Consider the following 15,814-nt stretch of genomic DNA (forward strand, 5'->3'; position numbering starts at 1 on the left):
ACAGATGGCAAACAGGGAAATGTTACTGGTAACACACGACCGATAAGGGTTTTAGCAGCCTTAATAGAGTGAGCCAGATGGACAACTTCAACTTGACAGAAAAGGGCGAGAGAACGGAGTACAGAGGAAGCAGAAAGAGAAGATGCACTCAGCCCTGCCCATCAGAACGATGCAGATCAGCCCCGGCCCCTGCGGCCCAGTGGGTGGGCATCCTCCCATAAACCAAACTCCCCCAGTCAGGGCACAAGAATGGATTGCAGGCCAGGTCCCCAGTTGGGGGTGACAGACAACTGTTTCATGTTTCTCTCCTTCTCTCTCTAGAAAATAAGTAAATAAAATCTTTATTCAAACAAACAAACAATGCAAAACAGGGTCTATGTAGCTGCCTCTCAGCCTGACACACCAGCACTGGCTAAGCCCAGCAGGGTTTCAGGGACACGGTGGGGCATGAGGGCACAGCCCCCTGTTGGGGGCAGACCTGGCTGTGATGGCAAAATTACACCTGCTGCTGCCCACTGACCCAGCCACCTCTCTTCTAGCCCCAGACGCGCTGCGTAACACAGGAAGCAGCACCTGCACCAGGTCTCCCTGTAACAGGACCTGGGGCAGCGGGTGGGAAGCTGCGCCAAATGCAGCTCAGCACGTTGTGTCCCACAGCGGGGCGCAGGAGCGAGGAAAGCCTCTACGTGCCGATACACAGATGCCTCCAGAAAATGGGCAGGAAAAGCCAGCAGAAGGGCAGAGTCTATGGCAAGCTCCCTTTTGCTGCTCCTCCCCAACTGGAAGGGTCCGATAAAGACTGAAAGACCTCGGTCAGCAGCAGGGAAGGTGAGGGCAGGGCCGAGAGGCTGGCTCTGGAGACCAGGTACCTGCACAGCTCTGACTGCAGTCGTCCAATGTTTAAGCGACTTTCAAAAGTGGAAAACCCACCAAAGCAAATGAACCCAACTACCTAGCAAGATGACAGCCTGACCTAAACAGAGAGAAGCATGACGTCAAGTGATCGTAAAATTCACGACCCTCCACCTTAATTAGAAGAATCGGCTTGAACTCAAAAACAACTTCCCACTATGCATGTCGAGGATTCTTGGACAATCAGCAGATTTCAGGTCTGTGGAAGGACACAGTCAAGGTCGGTCAACAGGTCCTTAGAAACCAGGAAGTGCATGGCTGTGGATGGTCCTCCTGGAAGGCTGCAGGGATCCAATTGCGAGGGGCCCAGACACTGGCTGAGGCTGAGGCGACCCGGTGTGAAGAACTACTGATAAACCCTCAGGAGACCTAATGACACTAAAAAGGTTCGTGGCTCGCCAGTGAAGGTGCAAGAGGGCTACTTCAGTCTGTAAGTGAAGAGGGAGATAAGGACCCACTACCTGTCCTCCCCTGCCCACTTGTTGGCCCAGGAGGATAGCTCTTCCCTGAAGACCACCTGCTTGTGTGGGGGAGGGGCGGGGAGGAGTTGAGGAAGCCCCGCCCTCTGCCGCAGCAGGTGGCCCAGTGGTGCAAGAGGCAGCGACTGAGCACAGGCTCACTGGCTCAGCTGAAGACTCCTCTGCCCCGCCCCCCCCGCCCCCAGTCAATCTTGGAAGCAGTGCCAAGCACACAGCACCACCCACAAGCTCTCTCTCCCAACAAGCAAGGTGAACATGAAAGTGACCAAGCCCCTAACTCTGCTTTCCTCCCAGGTCACAGGAGGTAATGAGAGACACCTGCTTGTCCCCAAATCCAAGGGCATTCAGAAAGGGGGGATACTGCTGAAGAACAGAAAGACTCGAGGCCCAACAAGCACACACGGTGGGCAGGCCGTGTGTGGACAGTGACCTGAACACACTGTGAGGGTAGTTTATACACAGACTGGGCGGCGCGGGCTGTGTTAAGAAATTAGCATTAGTTTTAGTAAGTGAGTTACACCACACTGAATTATTTACAGGCGAATATGCGCCTGCAATTTAACGTAATGTAAATGTGGGGCGGGGGTGAGGGGGATGGGGGGTCTGCCGGGAGAAGGAGGGACACTGGGGACAAACGCTTTCCCAGTGTCCCCCTCCTCCCAGGACTCAATCACAAAATATTCAAATACCAATGAGCAGACAACGGCAATAGTCTGAGAGGTCACTACACACCAGCCACCATAGGAAGTAATTCGCACCCAACACTTCCCACTTCCTGCACTTAATGATTTGACGCTAGAGGGGTTTGGGACTGCCCCACGGCCACGCATGGCAAGCCCGGACCCAGTCCTCTACACCATGTGTGCTGTGTGGCCCCTGGGAGCTCACTCCTTGGGGGCAGTGGCGAGGGATCCGGGTTCTAACCGAACCTACGAGAGCAGATCAGTCAAGGGAACCGGAAAAAAGGGGCCCCGGCTGCACTCACTCTGATGGTCTCCACATGAAGTCCAGTGCTGGTGCCAGGCTGGGCAGGACCTGGGAACTGGTCTGAACCCGCACAGAATGAGAACTTGTAACCTCCCACATCTGGGCCTGGAAACGCACCCTGGTCTACCCCTGGAACTGTTCATGCCTGCGCGCCCGTTACGCTGCCTCGAGAGCACAGCTCCTTCCTTTTAAAGGCCTCAAATTATGGGACAGCTTTCAACCTTCATTTGGTTTCTTCACCCCAAAAGCACAAATAGGAAGTATCCCAGTTCTATCACAGAGTTAGTGGTTTTTCACTAAAAATGCCAAGAGGCTCTGAATGTTGCTGTCCCACCTCTGAACTAGGGACCTGCCCACTGGTGGGAGAGTCTGAGGAAGTCTGAGTGTGTCCACTCCGGACCAGGCTGGGGAACACCCACCTGCGTCTGTAGCCGAGCCACAATGTCCTTCCGGGCTTTCATGACAGCATCCAGCTTCCCAGAGACCATGATGGAGAGGCCCTGGTCTTTCGCAAGAGAGAGCTCCAGGTGCGCGCCGGTCCTCTGCATGATCTCAAGGCAGATTTTCGCTTGCTCACCTTCTCCAAACTGGTTCATGTCCTTGTATTTCCTCTCCTCCAGGGGCACGTGGAACACCTGCTCAGAAAAGGTCGAAGGGGGCTCTTAGAGGTCAAGAGGAGAAGGGGGCCGTGCTCCTAGGCACTGAGCACTGAAATCTGTCTGCTCCCTAGGTGCTGCCCTTCCCCTGCAGCTGGAAGGCTGGAGAACAGTAAAGACATGAGCAGGAAGGGCCAAAGGTCAGGAGGCCGACCTTCAGGTGAAGACACAGGAGCGGGTAACAGGAAGCTCGGGGTGGGAGTGGGTGGACTGGCAGTACTGAGGGGCCAGGAAGGGCCTTCCTAAAGAGTCAAGACACAGTGGCCTGCTGGGAGGGGAGACCCAGGAAGAGAGCGAGCGACGGCTCAACCAGAGGCAGGCGGGGCAGGCTGAGCAGGACGTGTCTGCGAGGTGAAAAGAAGAGGGGCCGGGCCTTGGCCCTGCCCGCAGAGAGCCAGGGTCAGCAGGAGGACACACCTGACTGCCAGCCCAGGTGCCCCCACTGCTCTGTGGAGACAGGGCCGAGTGTGACTCGCTAAGCAGCGTGTTTAACAAGATCAGACGACCAGGAAGAAGACACAAGGGAAGACCAGGATGCTGCCGGAGGGGCCTGGGTTTAGTGGAGGTGCCTTCTCAGAGCACAGGGTGCAGACAGCACCATGATCGCTTCGAGCTCTGAAGAGTTCACCTGAGTTCAGGGCCCAGAGACAGGCTAGTGAAGGGGGAAGAGCCAGGAGGACGGTGTGACAGGAAGCAGAGGGAGAGACTGCTTCCAGGGGAGGACGCCGTCGTCGGGCCTCGCTGGGGCAGGTTCAGGAGTTGAAGCAGAGGCAGAACTACAGTGGGCTAGGAACCAAAGGGGACCTGTCCCTTCCGGGTGCTGGGGACACAGCAAGAGGGCAGCGTGCTCCGTGGAAGAGCCCTGGGGGGGTGGTAGAGGGGGCTGCGTTCCCATGTCCCTACCTGAGTGATGACGGAAGCCTTGATGGGCCGGATCTTGTTGCTCCAGGCCCCTGAGGGTTCCTGGGTGCTTTCCACGCACGCTGCTTTCTCGGGGAGTGGGGGGAAGGCATCTTTGTAGGTCGGAGGGTCACTCTCTTCTTCCGAATTTAAAGTGGCAACTGGACCAGCCAACACAGAGGAAGAGGAAGCGCACTGCTTTCAATACCAGATCAGCAAACACTCGGAGGTTCATGTCAGAAAGAACACTAGCTGCCCAGGGGACAGCGCCCCACATGCCCATTCCGTGATGGGAAAGGGCCCTGGGAGGTCGCCAAGCTCAGCACCCCCAGGTCCGGCCAGTGAACTGCAGGGCCCAAACTCTGAACCCGAGGGTAAGACCCCTGCCCTCGTGGCCTCCCTATGAAGGGTCAGCTCAGACACTGGGCACCCCACTGCTCCCCTGATGGGGTGAGCCCCCTGAGGCAGGCCTTGTCCCCAAGAGTCTTCTAACCCTGTACTTAAAAACCCCACAATCAGAACAATGTTGGGGAGAACTGGCCCTCGCGTTTGCAGAACAAGGCAATGCTGCTGCCAGGCACAGCCTTGTGTGCACGATGCTGACAAGAAATCCCCACCCTCCACAGGGAGCAGAAAGCCCTGGAAATGGGGGCCCTCGTCACCACTGCTTCTGTCCCCATCCTCACTGTCCATGTTCTCACCCCAACAGCCACAGCTGTGTGACAGACAGCAGGCGCCTGACTGCTAGGACCAACCCACGTAACCAGGCCAAGCACAGTGTCTGGCAATGGCAGGGCCTGACAGCCCTTTGTGAGCAGGTGTGCGCCCAGAGCAGGGAGACGCCCAACTCCGGGTTCGCCACTTCCAGGCTCGTGGCGCAGCTCTCAGAACGACAGTAAGGACTCTCGGTGCTGCCCAGCACTCGGGTTCTGTCACCGCCTTGCGCCCATCCGTCATCTTAGGCAGGAGATGGTGTGGGCCCCAGAGGTTGCTGGGCCCGCGAGAGAGACCCAGCACACAGGCACTCGGCCACGGCCACAGCACCCAGGTGCCAGGTCTCCACCAGCCTGGGACGGGCACTTGAAAGGTGGCCCAAGCGATTGACAAGGAATTCTTAATTACTCTAAACTTTAGAGCTACCACCTGATTCAGTTATTAGGAAACTTGAGAATGTTTGGCACAGCCTGGGAGTACAGTACCTTACTTTCTAGTGAAAATCAAAACACAGAGGAAGGGTTTTAGGGGGAAATCTCGTAAGGAGACCAACCTGTTCTGCAGTCGCACACAGAGAGCAGGTTCTCAAGGGAATAAAGAATGTCAAATACCAGCTTTCCCTTCCGCACTGAGATGTGGAGATGACAGTGTTTTAGACATGCACCGAGAGGGGCTTCTCAGTCGTGGCCAGCTGCTTTAGGGGGCCCTGAGGCCAGGGCCCAGCCCTCACCCCGAACGGTGGCTCCTGGCCCTGCTCTGGGTTCTCCACCGCCCACATTCAGCTTAACACAACTGGGCACAGCAGTTCTGAACCAAGAATCCCATTCATCACCAATGGTCAAACTCATCAGCTCTCTGGAAAGTCGAGCACATTTTAAATCTCACAGTGTCCAGATTCACTCACCACTCCTGGCCAGTTCCACCCTGTGTGCAATATGGCTGGGCCTTTGGCCCTACCTTAGACTATAGGGTGAAAGGCACTTGTACAGACTAGACCAGGGCTTGCAGGGAATGCTCCTGAGAGTTCGGAGGAGTGTGTATGAGGCTGTCACCTTTGATCTGTTGCGGAACCAGCCCACTTCGGTGTTCAGCAAAGCTCTCTTGGGTCAAGACTGCAACGGAGCTCATGGTTGATGGTGCACCCACACACTGTCCGGGTGAGTCACTGGAGTCGGGGACAAGGAGACAAGAGAAAGTCAGCAGACCCAGCTCCCTCCTGTCCCTGAGACTGTGAAGCTGACTTCTAGCCAAGGTTTAATTCTCTTCTACTAGGAAACCACATCTTACTGTCCTCATTTACAAGCTTGAATGTAAGGCGACACCCAATTTTCACCAAGGGAAGAAAAGAAAAGCTCAGGGAAAGCAGGGCCCTCGCCCTGTGGCTGAGCAGACACAGGCTCTGGCTGCAAGGACCGGGGCCCTCAGGGACAGCCTGAACCCCACCTGCCAAGCCAACTGGCACCCACCATGCATTGGCCCAGTGACACACACTGACACCTGAGGGCCATCCTAGCCATCTCTCTCATTGTTTTGTCTGTCCACTCAGAGCCCTCCTGACACTTGCACAATTTGCCACATGGCAGTCGATACTGAACGGCCAACCATGCAGCAGGGGCGAGATGCTCATCTGAGGCCCGGAGACCTGAAGGACCTGCAAAGCTAAGGTGCTGGCCGTGGGAACAGATGCTCGGCACCAACGATGGGGCAGCAGCGGGGACCACCAGAGGAGGGTGGTCAGGTGCTTCTGGGTCTGCCCACTGCCTGTTCTCCAACATCCCATCGCCCAGGTCCGGGAGGGGGCTTGCAGCAGGTGGAGCCTGCCGCACACAGTCCCTCAACCAGGCAGGAACAGGGCCCCACCCCAAGTGCCTCAGGGCTCAGTGGGGTCCCCTGTTGGGAAAACAGGGCTCAGAGGAAGCTGAGGCCAGGGGCGTTAGCTCCCACCTGCAGCCCTAGGTGAGCCCTGTGCTGCCACGATCAGGAAGAGTCCCTCTCTTCACACAATCATGCACCAAGTATCTTGTGCCACGCTGGCAACAAAGCAAAAGAGGGCAAGTAATTTAATAAAGGAGTGACTTCTTGCATGATTTTTACAACTCAGACCACTCCTCAAGTTCAAGGAAATTAAGCTCTGTGTTACAGAGCAGCACTGCCCACACTCAGATCACCCTGAGCAAAATCGGTCCCCACAGAAGAAGTGATGAGCAAACAGGGGGCCAGACGTGCCTCTGCTGTTTGTGCGACACACTCAAGGGTGAAACAGGCTGGAAGCGTAGGCGCACCCAGCCCAGGGATGGGAGACATTCAGACAGGACGGTCCGACTCACCAGCAAAACGGTCAGTAGCCAGAAAGTCCGTCCTGAGGCCACTTCTGTCAGCCTGCCAGCTTTTGCTGGTGTGGGACCGGAAGGGAGAGAAAACAAGGAGAAATCCAGAGAAAAATCATTTGTCCGTCTTCTGCAAACCAGACTCCTTTACCTCCCAACCAGCAAAGTCCAAACAGTGCCTCGCACTGTACTAATGCTTTGGCGAGTTTCTTGGAAAACAATGGCAATCCCACTGTTAGGCCACTCACTTCACAGGGAACACACTCCAGTAAGGTCTGAACCACCTGAACTTTGAGAGGGCAACTTACAAGGATGCCGAGGCAGTGATTCCTTAGGGGCCAAAACTTATTTTAAATGTAACCACTTTAAAGAAGAATCCTCACAGAACTGATGGGCTGTTCTCTTGTGTGGTGACATTCTTTCTCACCTCTCGCCTCTACTCCTGAGCCTGAAGGAAAAGGCTCAGCTACAAGGACGCAGCGTGCACTGCGGACCTCGGGGACCCCAGCCTTTCAGGGTGGCTGCGAGCTGCTATCTTCAGAGGTGCTTTGGTCCCTTCTAATCCACCAGGTCTTAGAAACCCGCCCAGCAAACAGCAGGCTAGGGAGGAACTTCCAAGGCCTCCTGAGAAAGGCCAAGGAGAACTCCGAGAACGAAGAGGGTGTTGCCTCAGGGGACTTTGGGACACTGAGGCTCCAGGTCATTCCTGCTGCTTTCTGCGAACTACCACAAGTACTGGGCACAGATGAGGAGGCTTAATGATGGGGCAGGAGTGGGGAAGTGACAACAGTAACAGAACATCATACCCATTTGGAGAACAACACCCCCATAAAATGTCTAGGGAAGACAGTTCATGGCAACTGGAGGCCTAACAAAAGACTAGCTTGAGAAGGGTCCATCGTCCAAGCCAGAACGTGGACCAGTGGCGCCTCAGGATTTTTTTTATTTTATTTATTTTTAGAGAGAGGGGAAGGGAGGGAGAAAGGTAGAGAAACATCAGTGTGTGGTTGCCTCTCACACACTCCCATGTGTGGACTTGGTCTGCAACCCAGGCACCTTCCCTGACCAGGAATCGAACCTGCAACCGTTTGGTTCACAGGCTGGTGTTCAATCCACTGAGCCACACTGGCCAGGGCCGCAAGTCAGGACTTTAAAACATCTCTAAGTACAGGGTTTGAGTCATACGGGGAAAGAGCTACGACCACAGGCCAGGGCAGCTCTGGGATCCTAGTCCTACCCGATACACGGGTGCATCTTAGGCCACAGGGGATGGAGGAGACAAACTGACCAAGACTATTTAGGAATTTGTCTCCAACTAATTTGATCCTGAAAGTTTTAAAGATTGAGACGAAGAAGAAAGAAAAGCCTTTCCAAAAAGTCACACGGTCAGAGCAGCACACCCACCCAGGGGGTCTGACCAGGGGCAGGGCACGTGCCCCGTGGGATGCCCAGGGTCCCATCAGCCCACACTCGGCCAGTCCAGACACGAGAGGGAGGTGCTCCATGTCCAGACACTGGTGGTGAAGCTGGGGCCCCAGGATTCAACTGACGTTTCTCACAGCTCCCCTGGGGGCCGCACAGTCCCCTGGTGACCTTCCATCTGAGTAGCCTCCCACTCCAGGCTGTCCCAGGCATCAACGTCACTTCTAACACCCATTGTCATCTACCCTTACCAAGCTACGCTCACACACATCACTGTGCTGCCGCCCACACCCTCCCCTGCGCCCGGCTTTCCGGGACAAGGCCAGGTCCCAGGCCTTGTCCTGGGTCCCAGCAGCAGGCACACAATCAGCTCCTGCAGCACCCCACACACACAGGTCTGCAACAGCCAATCCCTACCCTGCACCTGGCGTCACACGCAAGATGGCAAGAACTCCTCGGGGTGTCTTCCCACACTGCGCACCCAACTTCCAGAAGTCAACTCCAGCCCTTTTGTTGGACTCAGGCAGGGGCACCCACGCAGCACGAGCAGCCGAACGTAACGTGCGGCAGCAAGAACCTGTGCAGAATCTCTGACACCGTGCACAGGCCCCTGGCCACAGAGGACGGAGTGGACCTCCAGAAAGCTCCAGTCTGGTCTGACGGGATATCCTAAACCTTGTAGCTCCAGATTTTAAATGGCATTTTTGAATCTGAAATGTCACAGCTGAATAGATTATGTGAATGGATTAAATCTGATAACGTCAGGCTTTCATCTTTTTTTGAAAGGTTTTATTTCTTCATTTTTAGAGAGGGGGAGGGAGGAAGAAAGGAACAGAAACATTAATGTGTGGTTGCCTCTCACACGCCCCCAACTGGGGACCTGGCCCGCAACCCAGGCATGTGCCTTGACTAGGAATTGAACCGGCAACCCTTTGGTTCACAGGCTTGTACTCAATCCACTGAGCCCCACCAGCCAGGTTCGTTTTTCTTATGAATATCTCAAAACCTCACCTTAAAGAATCCATTTGAAATATGCATCTGACAAGCCCTGTGTCAATCAGATCTCAGCCCCACCTGAGACTCTGGGGAAAACCTCCCACAAGGCCAGTATTGACCTTGCCCATGGCCTCCAGCTCTGCCTTCACAGACAGCCCTCCCAGACCACTTCTGTTCACGGGGGCAGTGCCTCAGCCTCCCATGCACAACCGTGGCTGGGGTCCTCTCCACTCAGCCCCTTCACTTGCTCTGTAAGTTTTCAGGAGACCTTAGCCCCGAAAAACAGAGGCCAGAGAGCTGCTTTCACAGTTTCTCGCTTGATCTAATACAGTCACTCAAGTGCGGACTGAAACACACCCCTTAACAGTCGTCTCTGACCACCGTCAGAGACAGGAGCCATATGCCACCTGTGCCACTTGGCCCTGCTCCACGTAGCTGTCAGAACAGTGAGCCTAGCATTGTGCTAAACCTACAACTTCGCTTCTTCTTCTGGCCAGACAGCAAGGCCACCCTCTCTTCCCGATGACACCTCCCGGATGCATAAGGCTGAGCTGCTAGTTCGGTTGTTACAAGGATGGCTGGTCCCTTCAGCCTGTGGCAGCTTTCGACTCCTTCCCCTGCACAAGGCATTTGGGTCACTCAAGGCAAACCTCCAACTGTCCTCAGCCTGAACTCCAGTGTCGTTCCTCAAGTGTCCCCATGCACAGCAGCAAGTCACACTTTGGAGGAAAGCACGCAGCAGGCGGAGCTACACAAGGGGGGGGGCAGACGCTTCTCCCCCCCAAGGGGAGAAACACCCGAGTCCCACCTGGAAACCTGTTCTTCACAATGCACAACAGAAAAATCTAAGTGAAGAACTATACCTTTGCTTCTAAAACTGAGCATAAATTGATTCCTTGTGAAGTTTTGCCAATTACATGTGCAAAAAGATACATCTTTGCGGAGAGAACTCCTGAGTAAAAACCCAGAGAGAATGTTACCTCCAACTAATGAGAACTTGGAGCTTTACCCACCAGACAGGACTGGGCACAGAGAGAACCAAAAACTCAGCAGCTAAAACCCAGGACCTCTTCCCACTTCTTCCAAAATTAAAATGACTTACTTTGATCCCAGCAGCTAACTTGCAAAGGAAATTTTTTCAAGTACTTCTCTGGACCCATAAACCAAACATGATAAACATGAACATGCCAATGGGCCAAAAGCCACCAAGCCTAGGCGGGCGCCAGGCCGAAGAGCGGAGGGGACACGAGCAGGCGTGTGTTGCGCGGAGTCCTGGAAGTCGGCACCATCCGCCACCCGCAGGAGGAACTTTCGCAGATGCCACCTCAGCACGGCCCTCCCACAGGCCACGCGAGCCCGCGGGCGGGGACAGGCTTAAAGGGGCAGGAGCGCGCTCGGCCTCCCTGCTTTCCATCCAAATTCGGTATTTTTCCGTCATGTATCTTTCCTCTGGGACCCCGGGGCACCTCCAAGTTGCCCGCTGGCCCGAGGAGGGCGAAGGCCCAGCCCTGACCACGACCACGCAGGAGGGGTGGCAGGTGGAGGTGCGGCTGGATGGCTAGGCCCCTGCCGGGTCCCCAGCTCCCCCGCGGGCAGACTTCCATGAACCGCCCCCTCCCCCCAGCTCCAGGGGAGGAACGCTCCTCCCGGGGGGTAGGGGACACAGCCCAGACACCCACGTCACCGACCGGGTCCCAGGTCAGCCGCACTTTCTTGGCGCTGGGGAGGGGAGTAGTGCACAGGGAGGGCGACCCCTGTTGGGGGTGGCGGACCCCAGTTGGAGGTGGGGGGCGCTGTCGCCTCTGGGAGGGCACGGGCCGCAGGACTCCGGACCCGGGAAAGTTTCTTACTCTTTCCATGCCAGCACCGTGGCCCATGCGCAGTGGTGACACGTAGCCACCCCCCCCCCCACCCGCCAGGCCCGGCCAGGGAGGAGGGGGAGCCTGGGGCCGGCTGACCAGGCAGCCGGGGAGTGGAGGGGGTGGCGGGACCAAAGGCACCCCCGGCCCCTCCCCCGCCTGCCCCGCGCTCCACGTCGGCAGCCCCACTGCCGCCCGCCAGCCCCGCCCCCGGTGCCCCGACTGCCCCGCGCACCCGGGCCACCGACTGCTCCGGGCCTGCGCCCCGGCCGCGCCGCGCTCTGCCGCTTGCTCACCCACTGACTGCGCGGTGCGCTCGCCGCCCGCCGGCTCCGAAGACACCCGAGCTCTGCTCCACTCGCTCCGAGGCCGGCTGCCGGGCCCCTGTGAGTATATAGGGCGGCGGCTCCAATCCCGCAGAGACACGTCAGACCCAGGCGCCCGCCCCGCCCCGCGCCAGCCCCGCCCCCGCCGCGCACAGGTCGGGGCGCGGAGTCCTGCCCGCTCCGGCCTGCGGGGACCTGCGGGGGCTGCCCAGAGACAGGCCGGAAGGGAGGCCTCTGGGCTCCCACCCCAAAGACGAAAGCGAGTGGCTGCCCAACCAGTCCCCACCTTCAGGAGCCAATGATCAGTAGGCTTTAGCCCAACACTCCCCTGGGACACAGGGCAGGCCTCCCAAGTTTGGGGCACAGATTCTTGTTACTTCACTCGCCAGGGGTTCCGTCCCTTGGGTTCTTCACATCTAGTCAGTGTCCCCACTCTATTCCTGGGCTACCAGGTTAACTTCCTACCAAAGTGGAGCCTTTGGTTCAGGGAGCGCTCTCTCCCCAGTGGGACAGAAGAAAGGGGCACCTCCCATCGCTGCCCCCCCCCCAACCCTGCCCAGAGGAGTTTCTACCCCAAGGCTGAGGATGACAAGCCAGGCCCGCATCCGCTGTGTAACAGGCGAGTTTCCTCTTGTCAGTAGTACAAGTCCAGTGGAGGAATGCGCAGAGACACCAGCCTGTGCCTGGAACGAAGGGGCACGGGCGCAGAGTCCCGCGTGAAGAGTGTCTGTGCAGTGGGCCCCGGAGCACTGGGCCTTCCCAAGGAGGGGTGAGGTGCAGGGGCCTAGGTGTGGGCACTGTGGCAAGACAGGGGTCAGGCTAGCCCATCCCTGAGCTGGGTCAGCACAGGCTGCAGTGCCCACAGGGGCTGCTCGGCAGGAGGGAAGCTGGTGCAGTGCTTCCAGCAGCAGAGGGCATGGCCAGATGTGGCAGCCCCTGACCCAGTCCAGAGAGGGGAAGGAAGGTGGGTAGGGGGTGCCGCAGCTGTTCAGTCTAAAGACGATGGCCGTCCCTTGTGTTTGGCAATGGCAATGAACTCAGTGGCCAGATGTCAAAGATAGCACACCAAAGAGTTCCTTCTTAACTGGACGTGGCCAAGGCTTGATGGAAAGGAGTCAAGAATGGCATGGGGGTCTGGCTACCCCCAGGGAGAAGGTGGGTGTGACGCAAGAGAGCCAGGACTTTGGGCTGGGGCTGCCACATCTGGCTGTGTCCATCTGGCTGTGTCCAGTGGACAAATGAGATGTCCGCTGGATGGCCACGTGGGGCGTTCAGAAGGCAACTGTCTGTGCAAGCTGAAGCCCATGGCTGCTTGTGACTTCACTGTGGGAGAGAAACGACAGAGGGCAGAGAAACGTCCTCGACCCGCTGTCAAGGACATCGTCACCAAAGCAGTGCCCTAGGTCGTTAGGAAGGTACCTGGGCAAGGGCACTCCCTTCGACTTGGAAGGGCCTCTTTAAGCTCCAAGGACCTCCTCGGCACCCCTCCTATCACCGCTGTTCATGGGTAGTCTTCCCACAGGGCTTCCTCAACCAGCAGCTCAGTGTTGTGCTGCTGTTTGCCTCTGAGGGCTCAGCACTGCGGTGGACACTGAAGAGGGAGGAAGAAGGCCAGGATTCAGGAAGAGCCGGCAGGTCGGCTGTCAGAGAACTTCAGTGATGCCAGGAAGCTGCCACAGGCAAAGCTTGCACAGTACCTATTGCACAGGAAGCCTTAAGAGTTGGTTAAAAACCTATAATTAACAAAAAACATTGTAAAATCCAATGTTAAGTTGGTGCTTCCATGCTGGTAACTGTGATCAGCTTTTCTTCCCAGCAAGGGTGAGTGCAGGGAAATAGTTTGCAGAGGTGAATCCTGGGTGTCTGTGTCCAGCAACACTCACACCAGATAATGTGTGACCACTTATGGCCACCTTGAAAGGTACAGTGCACGCTGGTCTTGAGTTTTCAGCCCTCAAGGGAACGGGGTGGGGGGGGGAGCTTTGGGCCTACTCAAGGTAAAAGGTTAGGATAGACCCCTACCTTAATGCCACAATCCCCAAAAGAACTAATGCTCGCTCCCTGCTGAGGGCAGACGCTAGAACAAGGAAAGGCCCGCAGCACCAGCCTGCAGCGAGAGAGGGGCCCCTGTGGGCACCAGGCACCACAGACCAGGCAGGACAGGCTCAGGCTCTGACACTCCCGTCTGTCCAGGAACCCCAGGGTTAGCCCTGGAAATTAACAAGAAAAACCCACCCCACTCAGGAGGGAGTAAACCTCTTACCAGGCTGCGATAGACACCTACAGACCTACCCACAACTGCAGAGAGGCTAAAAGACCAAAATTAAAAAAGATTGTGTCCCAGCAGGTATGTGGCTCAGGTGGTTGGAGCGTAGCCCTGTTCCGAAAGGTGGCAGGTTCCATTTCCAAATGAGAATACCTCGGTTGCAGGTTCAAGCCCTGGTTGGGGTATGTATGGCAGGCAAGCTATTGTTTCTCTCTCACATCAATGTTTCTGTCTCTTCCTCTCTCAAACTGATTTAAAAAAGAAAGAGCATCTGCTCTAAAGTAGGTACCTTACTGGGGATATTAATGTTTAATCCTCCTCCTACTAAATGAATACATTTAATGAAGCACTCTACTACATCAACTTACAGAATATTGAAATACTCAGCATATCTTTACACTGACAAGAATATTCTTTAGAGCCCAATTCAAGAACATGTATCAGGTAACACAACTTATGGCGTCTTTAAAAAGCAGACTGACCCTAGCTGGTGTAGCTCAGTGGATCGAGTGCAGGCCTGAGAACCAGAGGATCGCGGTTCGATTCCCAGTCAGGGCACGTGCCTGGGTCGCAGGCCAGTTCCCAGCAGGGGACGCACAAGAGGCAACCACACACTGATATTTCTCTCCCTCTCTCCTTCCCTTCCCTTCCCTTCCCTTCCCTTCCCTTCCCTTCCCTTCCCTTCCCTTCCCTTCCCTTCCCTTCTAGAGATAAATAAATAAAATCTGAAAAAAAAAGAAAAGCATACTGGACAAAGGTCAGGGTCAAAGCGTAAGTTAAGGGCCCCACAGAAATGCAGGGAGACACTGCTCTGCAGAGCTGGCCAGCGCACACATAGCCGCTGACCCTTGTCCAGTTCACACTGGGAGATGCTGCAAGTCCAAATACATGCTGGGTTTTGAGGACTCTGACCCAAAAACTATGTCAACCATCTTTTTAATTTTCTATTGATCACACCTTGAAGCCACAGGTTTTGGATTGGGTTAAACAAAATATATTATTCAACTTCACCTGTTTGTTCCTTTTTATATTTTTAAGGTATGAGAAAAACTTAAATTGTACCACTATACATGGTTCTTATTTGAACAGTAGTGCTATATAGTTGGTTTCCCAAAACAAAGACGAAATGTTATCTGACAACAGCTTTTATTAATAAACTTCATATAGCAATCTTGGAAAAAACCTCAAGTCATTTATTATAATTCTCTTAATTAAAATGAATAAATTTAGATTAGGGAAAAATACAAAACAGATACTCGTCTCGGTCACGAAAACATTTCCTTTACTACACACGCGCAGGGGCGTGCAGCACAGGGCACAGTCTCGGGGAAAGAAGTGACCAGGTTTAGTCCACAGTATTTCTCCCAAGGACCCTAACGACCCATCTGGAAAGGTTGGGGGGCACCCGTGGAAAGGGGAGGAAGTGGCCCTGGCCGGGTGCCTCAGTTGGTTGGAGCGTCACACCAAAAGGCTGCTGGTTCAATCCCCAGTCAGGGTGCCCATGGAGCCAACCAACTGATGTTTCTCTCCTCTTTCTTCTCTTAAAAAAAATTTCTTTTCAATAAACATATCCTCCAGTGAGGATTTTAGGTGGGGGGCAGAAACAAGGCGGAGGCAAAAGATACAAATACCTTTCACAGAAATGCAAGAAATGTTTATTTAATTTGTGCAGAAGAAAACCCAGGTTGAAAGTAGCATGAGATTCTACATCTCACCTCTCCATCTGGCAGAAACAGTTTGATGACTATTAGGAAAGGTGTGGGAAAGCTCATGTGGCTGGAGGAATAGTCACCGATGTGATCTTTGTAGAAAGCAATTTGATTACGAGTTGTAATTTAGCCCGCAAATGTGCTTTGAGCCAGCCAGTCCTGCTTCCACACATCGCTCCCACAGACACTCAGGAACGCATCCAGAGAGAAACGTGTGAGCAGATACTGCTGGACCACCGAGGCCCCCACGTGGCCCCCACA

General features: G+C 55.3%; 1 protein-coding gene across 2 annotated transcripts in view; it reads right to left on the reverse strand.

The window, feature by feature from the left end:
- Positions 1-15,814, reverse strand: part of HDLBP (high density lipoprotein binding protein) — a 62,068-nt gene that overhangs the window by 26,373 nt on the left and 19,881 nt on the right. Inside the window, exons 1-5 of one of the 2 annotated variants that reach the window (XM_037161378.2) lie at positions 11,549-11,653; positions 6,976-7,040; positions 5,701-5,813; positions 3,938-4,095; positions 2,798-3,013 (exon numbers count right to left, since the gene is read on the reverse strand). In XM_037161378.2, the coding sequence (XP_037017273.2) occupies positions 2,798-3,013; positions 3,938-4,095; positions 5,701-5,776 (450 nt within the window). In that variant the 5' untranslated portion in view covers positions 5,777-5,813; positions 6,976-7,040; positions 11,549-11,653. Of the gene's footprint in view, positions 1-2,797; positions 3,014-3,937; positions 4,096-5,700; positions 5,814-6,975; positions 7,041-11,548; positions 11,654-15,814 lie in introns of those variants that run through there. The other variant, XM_037161379.2, reaches the window with a different exon arrangement.

The sequence above is a fragment of the Artibeus jamaicensis genome, unplaced genomic scaffold (assembly GCF_021234435.1).
Source record: "Artibeus jamaicensis isolate MK-2021 breed Jamaican fruit bat unplaced genomic scaffold, CSHL_Jam_final contig_944, whole genome shotgun sequence".
Lineage (NCBI taxonomy): Eukaryota > Metazoa > Chordata > Mammalia > Chiroptera > Phyllostomidae > Artibeus > Artibeus jamaicensis.